The sequence below is a fragment of the Schistocerca gregaria genome, chromosome 3 (genome assembly GCF_023897955.1).
Source record: "Schistocerca gregaria isolate iqSchGreg1 chromosome 3, iqSchGreg1.2, whole genome shotgun sequence".
NCBI lineage: Eukaryota > Metazoa > Arthropoda > Insecta > Orthoptera > Acrididae > Schistocerca > Schistocerca gregaria.
Genome location: NC_064922.1, coordinates 327478260 through 327496537, shown reverse-complemented (window position 1 = coordinate 327496537; position 18278 = coordinate 327478260). Strand labels below are relative to the sequence as shown.

Genomic DNA, 18278 nt, shown 5'->3' with positions numbered 1-18278 from the left:
TTTTAAAGTGCCGCCGCGCAGTTACACGCATCCTCTACATGCGGCGCTGCCTGCCACCATGTAGCAGCAGCACCTAAGCGGCCAGCCAGCCAGCAGCCACTAGACTTGGACTCGGTCATTATTGGACTGTTAAAGTGTACACACGTCTTACTCTGTTTACTTGATCTGTGACTATGTATTGCGTCTTCCTTACAATATATTTGTTCCACTTCAAGTTACCACAATTGGTGACGAGGTAGTGATTTTTCTTTTCCATCATTGACCCACATGTTTCCATGGCTACTTTAGAGCAACTATTGCAAGGTCTCATAGAACAGCAAACGATTCTCACAAATGCGATTCGTGATTTCATCGCGGCATCAAATGCTGAGAGTCTCACATCATTGTCTACCTCCTTTTCCTCCTTACGACGAGACGGCGGAAGACTGGTCTGATTACAAAAAAATGTCTTCGACAGCACTTCTTGGCCTTTCATGTCACAGATGAACAAACACGTAAGTCTCTGTTCCTTTCATGGATTTCACCTCAAATGTATTGGTCGTTGTCGCAATTGGCTCCTTCGAAAGATCCTGCGTCTTTGTCCTTTGCTGAAATGTGATCACTCCTGTCCGTCTCTTTTCAAAAGCAAACGCATGTGGCTGCCTCTCATGTTGCCTTTTATTGTTGTCAAAAACAACCGAATCAATCCTATTGCGCTTGGGCTGCTGAACTTCACGGCCTCTGTACAATGTGTCAATTTGTTACTGAAGTTCACAAAGAATCCCATGCCGATTCCATGGTACGGGATGCTATTATCCGATCGGCACCCGACTATGAAGTTAGGCAACGTGCCCTTCAGTTGGCAAATCCGACTCTAGATGAAGTCCTATCCATCGCTCAGTCTTTTGAAATTTCTCGCGCCGCTGGAGCGCAAATAGAGGCATGGGGCAACGTCGGGGAAATATAACCTCTGTGCAATGTTGACAAAGTGTGTGGCGTGTCCTCGCCAGCCAACGTGGTCGCAGAACACTCCCAAGTGCAGCCTCGGCCTAACCGTAAATAAACCTCAGAAACTGCAGCGACAACCACGGCAACTTCCTTCATGTCCGCGGTGTTTTACAAAACATTCACGAGAAGACTGTCTACAACGTTGGGCCGAGTGTCACAAATGGGGGGGGCAAAAAAAGAAGGGTCATGTGTCATCCGTTTGGAAATCCGACCGAATGCATGATGTTCATGAACATGACACTGATTCTGATTCTGTGTTGTCTGTCAATTGTACTTCTTCCTTTTCAGGGAAGTTATTCCTCACTGTCCAAATACTTGGTCGAGATGTTCGCATGCAGGTGGATACTGGTTCTGCTGCCACTATCATCAATTCTCAGACATATCTTCAGTTGGGTTCAACAATTCTGTCATCTGTCACTAGGCAATTACGGACTTACAGTAAACAGAAGATTTCTCTCTTGGTACAATTTGATGCTGAGGTATATTACAAATCTATCGACCATAGTAATGCGGAGAATCTTTTTGGTTTTGATGCCTTTCGCGTTTTTGGGTTCTCCATAGATGACTGTCAATATCGTCTCTGATGCTATTCCTTATGCTCAATTTGATTCCTTGCCGACAACATTTTCGTCCCTTTTTTCTCCTGGGTTAGGCCATGCAAACAACTTTGAAGCTCATATCACGCTCAAACCCACTGTTCGGCCTAAGTTTTTTTGGGCTCGGCCTATTCCTGTGGCCCTTCGTGATCAGGTCAGACGGCAGCTGGATCGTCTCACTGCTTCAGGGGTCTTGCTTCCTGTCACTTCCAGTGAGTGGTCCTCTCCTGTCATTGTCGTTGCTATGCCAAATGGTGATGTTCATCTCTGTGGCGATTTCAAAGCCACTGTAAATGCTCAATGCCTTATCGACACTTATCCTATGCCTCGACCTGAAGAATTGCTGGAGGCCAGTATTTTCCTAAACTTGACCTGTCAGAAGCTTATCAACAACTTCCTCTCGGCGCTGCTTCTCGGCAGTTTCTGGTCCTTAACACGCCTTTCAATACCAACGATTGCCATTCGGGGTTGCCAGCACCCATGCTCTCTTTCAGCGATTCTTGGAACAATTATTGCTCACTGTCCCTGTGTGTATAAATTACCAGGACACCATTGTTGTCACTGGCTCCACCACTGATGAACATCTTCAAAATCTCCGCACACTTTTTCATGTCTTACGGACTGCCGGTCTTAAGTGTAATCTTCAGAAATCAAAATTTTTTCAGGCATCTATCACGTACTTGGAGTTTCAACTCCCTCGGGATGGTTTTCATCCGCTTCAGCAAACTGTCACTGCGATCGATGCCCTTCCTCGCCCTACATCTGTTAAGGAACTGCAGGCCTTCTTGGGGAAAATAGCTTACTATCACACGTTTTTACCGTCTGCTGCTTCGGTGGCTCAGCCGTTGCATCACCTGTTGCATAAAAATGTGCCTTTTCACTGGTCCGCGTCATGCGATGCGGCTTTCCAGAAATTGAAGACTATGCTGAAACAGGCCTCGTGCCTGGCTACTTATCGACCTGGCCAACATCTTGTTCTTGCCATGGACGCCTCTCAATACAGGTTCGGTGCAGTCCTTTCTGACGGTTCTAAACAACCCACTGCTTATGCCTCCAAAACGCTCACGGATGCTCAACAAAAGTATTCTCAAATTAAAAAGAAGCTTTTGCCATTATTTATGCTCTTCATAAGTTTGGTGTTTTTCTCTATGGATCAAAATTTCATCTTGTTACGGATCACAAACCACTTGCCACTTATTTCCTTGTTGCATCCATCAACGTCACTTCCCAACAAGGCTGCACACTGCCTCCAGCATTGGGCTCTTTACTTGTCTCGTTTCAATTATGAGATTCATTTCCGTCTGACGGCTCAACATGTGAATGCTGATGCACTGTCTTGCCTTCCCATGGGTCCTGATTTGGCATTCAATAGGGACGAACTTTTGTGTTTCCACCTGGATGTTGCCCCGAGCAGCGGGTTGTGGACAAGTTCCCCATCACCGGGGACCCGCTGGCGGCTGCTATGGGTTCTGACCCTACCCTCTCCCGAGTTTTATGCTGTATTGGCCAGATCGTCCGTCCACTAAGACTTCTAATCTGTTACGGAACTACTACGCTTTGAGTTACCGCCTCACGGCTAGGGATGGTATTATCATCCTTCCCACCGAAAATGATTTGCCGCGTGTTGTGGTACCTGCGTCTTTGAGTGCTTCGGTCTTGCGCCTCCTTCACCAAGGGCACTGGGGTGTCTCTCGCACAAAATCTCTGGCGCGCTGTCATGTGTGCTAGCCCGACATCAACTCGGGCATCGCACACATGGTCGCTGCCTGCGGCCCTTGTGCGTCACAGGCCACCACCACCCCGAAGTCAGCTTTGTCACCATGGCCTTCGCCTGAGAAGCCCTGGGTGTGTATTCATGCTGACTCTGTGAGACCTTTTTTAGGTACTTACTGGCTTCTCCTTATTGGCGTCTACTCTAACTTTCCTTTCATTGCCCGTTGCATGTCGCCTACCACCGCGGCAACCACCAATGCTCTAGTTCACATTTTCTCTTTGGAAGGCCTTCCCTCTACTTTTGGTTCTGATAATGGTCCGCAATTTGCCTCTTCCGATTTTGTGGATTTTTGTGCCCGTACAGCGTCATGCATGTCATGGCCCCTCCGTTCCATCCACAGTCAAACGGTGAGGCTGAACGACTGGTCCGCACATTTAAGGCTCAGATGAGGAAACTCCTGTCTTCTTCTGCTGACGATGCGCTTCTCCAATTTCTGGCCTCTTACCATTTCATCCCTGGGCTCAGCCATAGCCCGGCTGAGCTCTTACATGGCCGACACCCCGCGGCCTTCCACCTCACGGCCGCGAGTGCCTTCGCTTGGCCGGTTCACCGCCGACGACCTTGTATGGGTACGGGGATATGGCAGGCGGCCAAAATGGAGTCCTGGCTGCATCTTACGACACCGTGGCCAATGCGTGTATGAAATTCAGACAGACACGGGTGTTGCAGTGCGTCATTCGGACCAGCTTAGGCCTCATGTGCCAGCAACGCCTGTTCCAGATGCCCCTACACCACCTTCAGCTCTACCTGGCACTCGGAATACTGGAATCTCTCATTACAACACAGTCCTCTCACCATCATATTGGTGCCAGCCACCAGGAGACGTGCCCATGCAGGAACCAGATGACCATCATCTGTCAGATCAACTCTACTTGCCTCCTCCTCCTCCTACGGATGCGGACACATCGCCCATGTCTCCTGTTATAACAACCGGACTTGCCGCAACGGGCAGATTGGCGCACGGCGCCCCAGCAGATTTGACTCCCATGTCTCCTGTCATCTGTAAGCGTTATCATTGGGAACACTTCTGACCGTACAGGAAGCCGCCGCCTTGAGATTTTACGGACAGTCAAACAACACCTATGGACGTTAGCAATCTACAGGCCACCTCCATCAAGACCTGTGCAAAAAATTCAAAAAGGGGGGGGGGGGGGTGAGGTATAAGTGTTGTGACTCGCCGATCTTTCAAAGTGACGCCACGCAGTTACGCGCGTCCTCTACATGCGGCGCTGTCTGACAGTCATGCAGCAGCAGCTCCACCCAAGCAGCCAGCCAGCCAGCAGCCGCTAGACTTGGACTCAGTTATGATTTGACTGTTAAAGTGTACACACGTCTTACTCTGTTTACTTGATCTGCGACTTTCATGTATTGCGTCTTCCTTGAAATATATTTGTTCCAACTTGAAGTTATTACACCTTCCAGTTTCATAAATTCAGTTTGGGATGAAACTTCACAGGTTGGTTGTGTACCTCATGGGTGTTCACTCCTAGAAGTCTTAAAGCACACTATGCAGAAAATTCTGAGAAAAGGGGAAATTTTAAGTGAAGCTCATACGCACTTCATACACATTCAGAAGTAGCACTCCAGCAAACAGGCGAAATACCTCAGTCAGTCAAGTTGTTATAATTAATTAATAATCAATTAAATCGTAAATAATTTTATTTTGTTTATGAAATGGCTGCCACAGGCTACTTAAAATGTGAATTACACTCATCAATATTTTCTTTTTAAAATGTTGCATAATTTCAAATGCATTTTTAATGGAGGTAAATTAAAGCATTAATTACTGTAATTACAATGTTATTACAAAATTGGACAATATTATTAGCTGTACAAAGGTTATAAATATTCGTTGTAAATTCAAGGAAACCAGTGTCTTCGTGGAAAAGCAGAGTATAGGTTACTCTGTTGTATATCCAAAAAGGCACACAGACACGAAGTCTCAAAGCCCACACAGAACTAATCAAGCAATGGGTCTTACCTGCTACAGTGACAGGTCAAACCTGACTTTTGCATAGATTGGAGCATTCTGTATTATGAAATATTATCGTGGTTTTTTTTTAAAGTTCCTATGGCACTTTTTTTTTTTTTTTTTTTTGTGTAAGTTCCTATGGCACCAAAGTGCTGAGGTCATCGGTCGCTACGCTTACACACTACTTAATCTGTCTTAGTTAAGTGTTGAAGGTGATGTTAAAAGATGTGGATATTACGAAAACTTGCTGGCTGCAAATAATTTGATTTAATTGGAGTCTTCAACAGTTTCTCGTGAAGCAATGTTGACAGGTGAAGAAATTTACAGACATACTATGGACCTGGCTGAAAAAATAATTGTGACAGGTGATGAACTTGCTCAAGAAAATGAAAACTCTTAAAGCGACCCTTTTGGAAAGTAAGACGACCACGGCTCATCTGATGAATATGAATCAGAAGAAAAGAAGGCAACACAAGTAGACCATTGCTAATATCGCAAAGGCTCATCCCACATGGAAACTACAAATATAAAAAAATAAATAAATAAGAGGGATGCAGCTGGCTAGGAAAGAATAAATATGTATCCCAATAGAAAGAAGAAATTAGAAACAAGGAGGTAATAAATTTGATAAGTACGCAGTAATTTGATAAGTACTCATTAATCAGTTCCTGGACATATGATCATTTTGTTGAGACCCGAGAGAATTATCAGCAAATGACTACACTGCATTAACAGTAGGCTTTAGCAGTAGCAAAACAATGTACAGAGTTTGAATTAAAAACTTTTGACAGCTGGATTCATAGATTCAAAAATAAACAAAGAATTCATCATGGAAAAGTGACCAGATTTGTTTCAAGAAAAGAAATAGCTATGATTGAAGAAACATTGGCTACTGCAGGCACTTTTCAAAACCAGACGTTAAAACATACCGAATTTCAACAAATATTTTGTTCCCAGAATGAGATTTTCACTCTGCAGCGGAGTGTGCGCTGATATGAAACTTCCTGGCAGATTAAAACTGTGTTCCCCACCGAGACTCGAACTCGGGACCTTTGCCATTCGCGGGCAACTGCTCTACCAACTGAGCTACTGAAGCACGACTCACGCCCAGTACCCACAGCTTTACTTCTGTCAGTACCTCGTCTCCTACCTTCCAAACTTTACAGAAGCTCTCCTGCGAACCATGCAGAACTAGCACTCCTGAAAGAAAGGATATTGCGGAGACATGGCTTAGCCACAGCCTGGGGGATGTTTCCAGAATGAGATTTTCACTCTGCAGTGGAGTGTGCGCTGATATGAAACTTCCTGGCAGATTAAAACTGTGTGCCCGACCGAGACTCGAACTCGGGACCTTTGCCTTTCGCAGGCAACTGCTCTACCAAGTGAGCTACCGAAGCACGACTCACGCCCAGTACCCACAGCTTTACTTCTGCCAGTACCTCGTCTCCTACCTTTCAAACTTTACAGAAGCTCTCCTGCGAACCATGCAGAACTAGCACTCCTGAAAGAAAGGATATTGCAGAGACATGGCTTAGCCACAGCCTGGGGGATGTTTCCAGAATGAGATTTTCACTCTGCAGCGGAGTGTGTGCTGATATGAAACTTCCTGGCAGATTAAAACTGTGTGCCTGACCGAGACTCGAACTCGGGACCTTTGCCTTTCGCAGGCAACTGCTCTACCAACTGAGCTACCGAAGCACGACTCACGCCCGGTACCCACAGCTTTACTTCTGCCAGTACCTCGTCTCCTACCTTCCAAACTTTACAGAAGCTCTCCTGCGAACCATGCAGAACTAGCACTCCTGAAAGAAAGGATATTGCGGAGACATGGCTTAGCCACAGCCTGGGGGATGTTTCCAGAATGAGATTTTCACTCTGCAGCAGAGTGTGCGCTGATATGAAACTTCCTGGCAATGCAGTATGTTTTTCAACAGATCTTTTAAAACAACGATATTCCTGTAAACAATCACCCTTCATAAACTGCACAAGATGCTAAAATATTTTTTTTTTTTTTTTCTTTTCAATGTTTTTATGACAATCATCATTCTGGTGCTCGCATATAAAATAAAAAATTGACAAATGAACATGATATTGTAAAACCTTTTATATATTTGAATCTCCAACAAGAATTCTGTGACAGTGGTAATTAATTTAACTCCATTAAATGTGCATTTGAAATTACTCAACTTCTTAAACAGAAAATGCTGATGAATATAATTCACATTTTAAGTAGCTGTGACAGCCATTTCATGAACAAAACACAATTATTGACAGTACTTTAGGTCATTACCTTTATTTAACAATTGTTATAATTTTTAAAATCAGTAAGAAAAAACAAAATGAAACCATACTTGTAGTTATGTAGTATCAAACCCAGATTGGCCACATGACAGTCTAGCACACTACTGACTGAGCAACTTCACACATTTGCTGCATTGCTACTTACAACCTATATATGAGGTGTGTATGAGCTGTGTTTAAAACTTTATAATCTTTTTTCTTGGAATTTTTTGAATAGTGCACTTTAAGACTTCTATGAATGGGCATCCTTGAGGTGCACAGCTAACCTGCCTTGTCTCATACTTAACTGAAATTCTGAGGACAGAAGGACCCCTTGTAAGTCAGACCAAAGATATATAATGGTAATTGGGAGGTCATGTGTCCTTTACCTAAACTGCACAGAAATGTTGCTAGTGTTCACCTCTCTAGTGTAATACTCATATGTATACTTCAGTGGTCAGCTTGATATAAAAGCTGCGAACTGTGACATGTTCCCAGTAAACTGGAATTAATCATAGCCCAGTTGTGGACACAGTGAGGCACCACTGAAATGCCTTTAAATTAACAATGACAAGGTCAGTCACATCTGCTCATGTCTTGTGGCTGCAACCCTGACACCTACAGTGGGGCAAAGCCATAGGAAGACAACTGCACAAGCTCAGGTTCTAAGAATATAAAGCTTGTAAAATTATTACTGTTATATGTGTACAAAAAAGGTGTTTTAGATGCTTCACTGGGCATATGAAAAGTCTTGTCACATTCTGTTCGTAAGGAAATAGTTTAATTTGACATTTGAGTTTCCTTCACCACAATATTTGTGATAACACCTGTTTGTGACACTGGCAAGAAAATGTAATGGAAAGAGATGTTTGTAGGATAGTCTAATAAGTCACTTTATTTACACAAATGTATTGTGACAACCTACAAAATCCTGGCATATTACAACTGTGGGCTAGATCAGGGCTTGAACCTGGGACTTTTGCCTTCCGCAGACAAGTGCTCTTATAACAGCTATCTCATTACAACTCACGATGCGCCTTCACAGCTTTACTTCTGCCACTATTTGATCTCCTACTTCCTCTCTTATCTGTAGAATCTCTGGCTTACTATTAATAGTGTCCTGTAGTAGAACAAGTTCTTCCCCTTCTCCCCTTTTAGCTTCTGTTGTTTTCCTTGTTAAGTCATTCCATTTCAGTGTAATATAGGGCACAGAGGAGGATGCTCCTTTGCAGCTGGTTTTTGAAGGCATTTGGGGAATATATATTATATGCCACAAGAGATACGTTTGAAAACCAGGTGTGGCTTTAGTATGACTCTTAGCGTAATGAGGAAGGCACGCTTGTCACTGTGGATGTGCTGTACATGGGTGATTAGGCATTATCGGAGAGATTTTCACTGTGGAAGGAATGGCAGCCATCAAAGTGGAGGTACTGTTGACAGTTGTTTAACTTAACATCGATCCATCGAAGGTGTGGAGGTTTACGTCCTGCGAAATGGCTGAGCTGATAAGGATCAGGTGCAAGGGGCAGGAGAGAAGATGTTCAGGACATGGAGCAATTAGGACAGTGTGTCTAGGTCCTATGTCCACATCACCAGCATATCACAATGAGACTCAGCCATACAAGGGTTATAGGATCTTTGGTGACTATCAAGGTTTCCCTGTAAGTGTGGATGTACTGGGTGATCTAAAAGTCAGTATAAATTTGAAAACTGAATAAATCACGGAATAATGTCGATAGAGAGTTACAAATTGACACACATGCTTGGAATGACATGGGGTTTTATTAGAACCAAAAAAATACAACAGTTCAGACAATGTCCAACAGATGGCGCTTCGTCTTATCAGAATAGCAATAATTAGCATAACAAAGTAAGACAAAGCACAGATGATGTTCTTTACAGGAAATGCTCAATATGTCCACCATCATTCCTCAACAATAGCTGTAGTCCAATGTTGTGAACAGCACTGTAAAGCATGTCCGGAGTTATGGTGACGCATTGGTGTCAGATGTTGTCTTTCAGCATCCCTAGAAATGTCGGTCGATCATGATACACTCGCGACTTCAGGTAACCCCAAAGCCAATAATCGCACGGACTGAGGTGTGGGGGCCTGGGAGGCCAAGCATGAAGAAAGTGACGGCTGAACACACGACTATCACCAAACGACGTGTGCAAGAGATCTTTCACTTGTCTAGCAATATGGGGTAGAGCGCCATCCTGCATAAACATCGTACGTTCCAGCAGATGTTTATCAGCCAGGCTGGGGATGACTTGCTCGTCATGCAATGGAGTTTCCACGACAGTTCTAGGATTTTCGGTAGCCCAAATTTTGCAGTTGTGGGCATTGACAGACCCTCTGAGCATGAAAAGACCTTCGTAGCTCCACAACACGTTACTCAACCTATCATCATCTTCTGCTGTCTTTTGAAATGCCCACACCGGAAATGCCCTCTGCTTCACTAAATCGCCAGGTGACAGTTCATGATGCCGATGGATTTTGTACGGACAGCATCCGAGGGTACACATACGTGCCAACCAAACAGTCGTGTATGAAATGCTGGTGCGACGTGCGACTGCACGAGAGCTGACTTCCCCATGCATAGACGAACCCGCCACAGTCTCCAATTCTTACTGAACTGTCTTAGCAGCATTACGCCTTGTGCTCGGTCAGCCACTATGAGGTCTATCGCCTAAACAACCTGTGGCTTCGAACTTCAAAATCATTCTCGCCACAGCTGCATTTGTCAACAGACCTTTACCCATTCGAATCCCCTTCCTATGGCGATAGGATCATAACACTAAACTAGCACATTCCCCATTCTGATAATACAGCTTCACTAAAAGCACCTTTTCAGGTAACGTCGACATGCTGCGACTGCTGGCACATCTGATTCTCTCTCTCTCTCTCTCTCTCTCTCTCTCTCTCTCTCTCTCTCTCTCTCTCATTACAGCTCCTTTTATACATGATTGTCATGTGCAGTCACTGACATTTTGCTGTCCAGCGCCATCTGTCGAACATTTTGTGAACCTTTTTTTGTTCTAATAAAACCCCATGTCATTCAAAGCATGTGTGTCAATTTTTAACACTCTATTTACATTCTTCCATGGTAAGTTTTAAGATTTATACTGACTTTTTTATCACCTGGTATGTGTGTGTTCTGTTAGGCTTATCTTCAAGCAAGTCATCCAAAAGCTTAGCAACATTTCGGTCTTGTTTATATGCTTGTTGATTGCCTAACCCCACAATCATACAGTGAGTGGTCACCTTTGCTCCTTTCATTACCAGTATTACACTCCGATATTTTAAGTATATATACAAATTTAAGGCAACAACAAAACTGCTGGACATGATTGTTTTCTTGAAGTGATAATACTTACACAATAAATGCAAAGTGAGATGATTAAAATCAACATGAGCATTAGTTTAAGCAAATGATACCATAATTAATTTACCTGAGGTTCTCAAGGAGAGGGACAGAAATCTGTGCAGGAATGTTGACAAATCGTTCATTGATTAGCAATCCAATCGGCCTTGTGTCATCTGCAATAAGAGAACTGATCTGTGTTGCAGCTGAATCAGTTGCGTGTTCACGGCTCAGTTCCAACAATAATGAACGCAACTGCTGCACACACTCCCGTTCCTGTCAAAAATCATAATTACATTAGAATGCAAAATCGAGGCACTGTATAATGATTCAACAATGAGGAAGGAAGTATTTAATGCAATTTAATTTATTAGTCTTTGTTATGAATTAACTTTGATTTTCCTTATGTTGTTTTCTCCTACACAAAAGCTGCCATGTAAGTTTACATTTAAGATTCAATGTTAAGCAGGTCCAATCAATTTGAGTGAACTGTCTTCACTTTCCAATACAATGAGCGACTTGCTCAAATGAAATCAACTGATAAAACTGCCCATTAATTGTGTAGCAACATAATTTGCGGTGCACAGCAGTTACTTGTCCCTTGATTCACTTAACCACTCATCTCCAGCTGTAGCCAAGTCTCCTCTCCAAATACAGTTCATAATTTTATAAGGCATACTCCAATAATATACTTATTGCCATTCACACAGCAAAACTGGATTGCATCTTCCACCCTCAATCTTTTACACCTGAGATGCAGTCAGCAGCAAGCAATGTTGCAGTTGCTTTTGCATATTTGGTTCTGTGGCTGGCTGCACTTCTTAAAGGCATGCACATACCCATCACTTGAGGAGTCTTAAGTTGTTCTCATACTCTTAAAAATTAACTGATTATGTAAGTTAAACAATGATTATATTGGGCCATTCCATGCCAAGTGGTCTATTTTTGGAAAAAGGTCCCACATGACAGTCATGGATTTTGTTGAAATTTTGTGTGAATATTCACACCTGTTCCCAATGAACACTGGTGCAGTTTTACTTTCACCAACTTAATACTTGCACAGATTTAGTCCAAAAAACATACTTTTTAATTTTTTTTAGACGTCTCTAACAAGTTCAGCTCCACAGATCTTACAAACAACGGAATGGCTCAAAATATCAAATAATAAGGAGAAATGTCTATCTTCTTGTGTGTCTAAAATTTAGAGATGACCTCCTGAACCTCTCAATATGACAGTCTGCAGTCCACAATTTAATGAATGTGTCCTACATTGCTGAGTAAAGTTCTCTGGGCCAGAAGCTATAGTGTCTGCAATTACTAGCTGTATCATACAACATGACACACAGGTAATTACTGTGTATAAACAATGGATGCATAGTGATCGAGACACTGGACACAACGCAAATGGCAGTGGATGAATTTTATTGACAAAGAAAAAGAATTTGGAATGTGCCGTGCCATCATTACATTGTCAAACATCTGAGTTTGCATCTTAAAGCCCTTAAATTTAACTGAAAGAAGATGAGTTTATTATGCTAATGGATTTTTCTGAAAACTGTTCACTTATTATTCAGATTGCAGAGCAAGGTTGCTGTGGGGGAAGTAGTCAAGCATCAAGCCACCCATTTGTCATCTATTTTCCACAAAATCAGAAGGTGGAATTTATCACTTTTTGCATCATCAGTGTCTCTTTGTGACATGTCACAACTACTATTCATATTTTTATCACGGATAAATAAAATTTGCTAGGGTTTCCCAACACCCACTATTTCAATTATGGCTCCAGTGCCCAATGCAAAACTTTCAAAAATATTCTCAATTTGTGTTATCATAAAAGAGACTTTTGAATGATGATAGACAGGATTTCTTTTGGTAAAAGTCATGGAATGTCACCCTGTTATAAAAACAGCTGCACAACAAAGTATCTATCACCAAGAGCAAACTTGCAAGAGTCAGTTAATAGGCAGATCCATGCGCCTGTAGATCCATTTCTCTTCTGCACTGAAAGCGTTACTGGCATTAAATTTGCTTTCAACAGCAAATAAGAAACTGAAAAAAGTAAATTAAACATGGGCATGCTCTAGAAGGAACCAGAGAAAATAATCATTTTTTGCTAACTGGTGAAACACCTCAGGTCAGCGAAAGTCTGAAATGATGCAACCTCTTTTCTGGCCACAATTAAAGACAGTGAAGGAAGTATATTAACATAGGACCTCCATCCAGGACAATATCCTGCATGCATTTATGAAAAGGCAAGTTGGATTGGAAACTCCAGTAAGACTTTCACTGAGCAGAAGGAAAATTTCGTAAGCTTTATGCACCAGCATGTACCAGCAAATTCATTTTATTGGCCATCAAGGAGTGAAAAGTGCTGGTTTCCACAACAGCACATTATTACAGTTATTCTGGCTCCATCAACGACAGCATTTGGCTGGCAGTTTTCCTTATGATATTACACAGTAATTAATGGAGGAGGAGGAGAAAAAAGCAAGTAGCTTTGAGTAAACATGAGCTTAAGATCCTAAAAGAAACCACTTCTAGCTTTGGCCTGGGACACTTAAAGAAATGTATCCTCAGGCTTTGAGACCATGTGGAAGCAAACCCTTATCAGGCTTGGGATCCTCTAGTAGAGAAACCCACCTAGGGCTGCTGTTGGACAGCTTTGAGCATGGCCCTCGTGATGATGGCATTGCAGGTTTTCTCACTGTGAAAGAATCAGAATTTGTTCAGCTACCATGGAGCATAGCAACATACTGTACAACGTATCATCAGTACACTTATGTTGGACACAAACTGCAAACAATGCAAACAGAAAATATGCTATACTTTACACCAAAAGATAGCTAGCACATCAGTAGCACTACAAAATGAAGAGAGACATTCAAAATTCACATTAACACAAATCCTTTTCCAAAAAAGGTCAGGCAGACTGCTGTGAATCCCACCAAAATTTACAAATGTAGCAACAGTGTAAAACTTGAAGATTGCTTATAAAATGTGTGTAGCAGCTGTGCTGCAACAATTTTACCAGTGTGCTCTTTACTGCCTTGGTAATCAACATTTATATTTTGAAGCTTGTAACTAGTTTTATTCCATAATTATTACACCAACAAACTGGCTGAAAACATCATGATGAATTGCGACAAAAAGACTTCCTCCTTTTCTTCACTTTTTCCAAGTTTATCTGACTCGAGCTCACTTTCTTTTCATCGGGATTTTTGAGAGTGTTAAAAAATGTAAAAAATAATCTTAAAAAATGTCAGATTTAATTTGAGTATCAATGGAATATGAGTATTTTTCACTGAATCTTCACCTTGTCATTATTTTTAGGGACCTATATATGCTTCTATAGCAAAACCAAATCTAGATTTTTTTAGGTTGTTTAGAATACAGTCTTTCTAATAGAAATGTGTTGAAAGAGATCGCACAAAATACTTTTTATAGAGTGGGCCGATATAACCATTTTTGGGTTTTTAAAAAAATCACCAACTCTGCCATCAATTTGCAAACTACTGGAAAGCAGTAGGAGAATTTAAGACCTTATGTTAGTAAGTTATCACATGCAATGTTTCAGGTTTATCACACACTTACATCAAGATATATAAAAAACTGAATTTCACACTTTTTTCATGTGTCTTTTTTGGCTCACACTGTCTCAAATTATCTATATGAACACTGTTCACGATTTTTTTTAACTGTTTAACTTTAGAGAATGCAAAAAGTTGTACAAGATCCCCAGTTTTGCTTCTTTCAAGAAAATATTCCTGGAGATGATAAGCTTTCACAAAACAATATGACAACTATTAATTACCAACATTTGTCAATGTTCTTACACAATTTCAACACATTCACTGAAGTCTGAAACATAGAAATGGCACACACCAAAAAATAACAAAACACGTGTTTTTTGCAGGTAAAATCCGAATGAAGCAAAATTTTTTAAATAAAGTTTTCAGTTTTATAAGAATGTATTTTTTATTTATCTGATTCACTTTAAGCTGTTTCCACCCATTCAATTAACATAATAATTGCTACATTTGGCTTAACATGACAACAGGCGAAGATTACTGGATAAAAAAATTTGTTTTGACTTTATAAATTTATCTACCTTTGTGCCAATTGTGAAGCGCTTCGTACAAGTTTAACGTCTAGAAGTGGCGTGCTTCAAAAGCCTCACAGAAAAACCTGTTTTTTTTTTTTTTTTTTTTTTTTTTTTTTTTTTTTTTTTTTTTTTTTTTTTTTGCATGTAGATCTACATACATACTCTGCAAGCAACCATACGGATACAGGGATTAGTAAACACAGGGTTGTCATAGTGAGACTGAATATTGTAATCCCCAAACTCTCCAAAAATAAATGAAAAATATACCTATTCAGAAAAGCAGATAAAAATTCAATGACACCTTCCTGAGAAACAATCTCCACTTCTTCCAAATTAACAATTTAAGTGTAGAGCAGATAAGGCTCAAATTCAAAGAAATAGTATCAGCACCAATTGAGAGATTTATACCAAATAAATTAATAAACGATGGAGCTGATCCCCTTCGGTACACAAAATGGGTCAGAACAATGTTCCAGAAACAACAGAAAAAAATTGCCAAATTCAAACAGATGCAGAATCTCCAAGATTGGTGATCTTCTACAGAAGCTCAAAATTTAGCACGGACTTCAATGTGGCATGCTTATAATAGTTTCCACAATGAAAGTTTGTCTCAAAACCTGGCAGAGAATCCAAAAAGATTATGGTTGCATGAGAAATATGCTAGCAGCAAGACACAATCAATGCCTTCTCTGCACAACAGCAATGGAAATCCTATAGATGACAGTGCTGCCAAAGCAGACTTACTAAACACAGTCTTCCAAAATTCCTTCAGCAAAGGAGACGACGTAAATATTCCGGAATTCAAATCAAGAAGACCGGCCAACATTAGTAACGTGGAACTACATATCCTCGGAGTAGTGAAAACACTACGAATCAGCTCAAAGAGAACAGTCTATTGACACACAGTTAACATGAGTTTAGAAAACATGGTTCTTGTGAAACACAACTAGCTCTTTACTTGCAAAAAGTGATGACTGCAACTTACAATAGATTTCAAATTGATTCCATATTTCTAGATTTCCAGAACGCTTTTGACACTGTATCACACAAACAGCTTGTTGTGCAATTGTATGCTTATGGAATATTCTCTCATATAGGTGACTGGATTCATGACTTCCTGTCAGAGATGTCAACAGTTCATAGAAATTGACAGAAAGTCATAAAGTAAAACAGATATGTTTCTGGCATTCCCCGAGGTAGTGCTACAGACCATTCCTTATCTATATAAACGATTTAGGAGACAATTTGAGCAACCAGCTTAGGTAGTTTGCAAATGATACTGTCATTTATTGACTAGTAGTCATCAAAGATCAAAACAAATTGCTAAATGATTTAGAAAAGACTTCTGTATGGTGCAAAATTTGGCCAATGACCCTAAATAATGAAAAGTGTGAGGTCATCCATATGGAGTACTACAAGGAATCCATTAAACTTTGGTTACACAATGAATCAGTCAAATCCAAAGGTCATAAATTACAATTATGAACAACTTAAATTGGAAGGAACACATGGAAAATGTTGTGGAAAAAGCTAGCCAAAGACTGCATTTTATTGGCAGGACACTTAGAAAATGTAATAAATCTACTAAACATACTGCCTACACTATACTTGTCTGTCCACTTTTAGAATATTGCTGCAAAGTGCGAGATACATAGCAGATAGAACTGACAGTACACCAAAAAAGTTCAAAGAAGAGCAGCATATTTTGTATTATTGCAAAATAGGGGAGAGATTGTCACTGAAATGACACATGATTTGGGATGGACATCCTTAAAATAAAGGCATTTTCCACTGCAGCAGAATCTTTTCATGAAATTTGAACAATCAATTTTCTCCTCTGAATGTGAAAATATTTTGTCGACGATGACCTATATAGGGAGAAATGATCATCATAATAAAATAAGGGAAATCAGAGCTAACATGGAAAGATATGGGTGTTAGTTTTTTTTCTGTGCACTATACGAGATTGGAATAATAGATAATTATTGTGAAGATGGTTCAATGAACCCTCTGCCAGGCACTTAAATGTGATTTGCAGAGTATCCATGCAGATGTAAACGTAGATATGGTGTGCACTGGAGAGTACCCTGTGCCACTAACAGTCATTTCCTTTCCTGTTCCAATAGCTAACAAGAGTGAAGGAAATGTGACTCTCTCTATGCCTATGTGTGAGCCCAGTTTTTTCTTATCTTTGCGGACTTCACACGAAATGTATGTTGGCGACAGTAGAATTGTCCTTCAGTTAGCTTCGAATGCCGGTTCTCTAAATTTTCTCAGTAGAGTTCCATGAAAAGAGCATCATCTTCACTCCAGGGATTCGCATTTGAGTTCCCAAGCATCTCCATACTACTTGCATGTTGTTCAAACTTACTGCTAACAAATCTGGTCACCCGCATCTGAATCGCTTCAATGTCTTCTTTAAATCCAACCTGGGAAAACCCAAAAGAAGAAAGGTTTTCAAACAGTTAAAACTTACCTTATACCTAGGTCCAATACAACGCTGGATCAAATTTGATCAATCAGTCTCATTCTAGTCCAAAGTTATTTATGGGTGACTGTTTCTGCACGTAAAATCTGAACAAGGATGACTGTATTTGCATATAAAATCCAAATAGCGTACATAAAACTGTGTCATTAGCTGAGCATTAATTTCAATCCAATTAAAATCTTATGCAAATGGGATTAACTGATTCGCACAATTTGCCAGAGAGCCAGCTCCTGTTCACCATTAAACCTTGGTTAATATACTGTAACATATAGCAGATAGGCAAAATAATGTGAACAGGTTGTGACTGACGGTCAACAATGCAGGTAAGGCACATGTTGCGCTGGACTGTGTGTGTTCAGTATGGACTAGGATTCACTGCAGGTTGTTTCCCAGTAGGGCACACTTCATATTTACATTCAGATGCCGAGGTTGAAGTCCATGAAAGGCCTAACACAGTTCCAAAGAGGACAGATTGTGGGCGACCAATTAGCTGGAACATTAATAACCAAGACAGCCAACTTACTGAATGTTTCAAGAGCAACTGTTTCAACAGTCATGACAGTCTAAGCAAAACATGGCAAGACATCATTGTGTAAACATAAGAGTGGATGCAAATCAAAACTAAATGACACAGTTCATCGTACGCTAACACTAATTGTGTCAAAACAACACAAAACTATGGTGGCTAAAGTGACTGCAGAGCTCAATAGCTAT

General features: G+C 40.9%; 1 protein-coding gene across 1 annotated transcript in view; it reads right to left on the bottom strand.

Annotated features, from left to right (window-relative positions):
• Positions 1–18278, bottom strand: part of LOC126356256 (protein BCCIP homolog) — a 77476-nt gene that overhangs the window by 21003 nt on the left and 38195 nt on the right. Inside the window, exon 4 of the mRNA XM_050007088.1 lies at positions 11063–11250. Within this exon, the coding sequence (XP_049863045.1) occupies positions 11063–11250 (188 nt within the window). The remainder of the gene's footprint in view (positions 1–11062; positions 11251–18278) is intronic.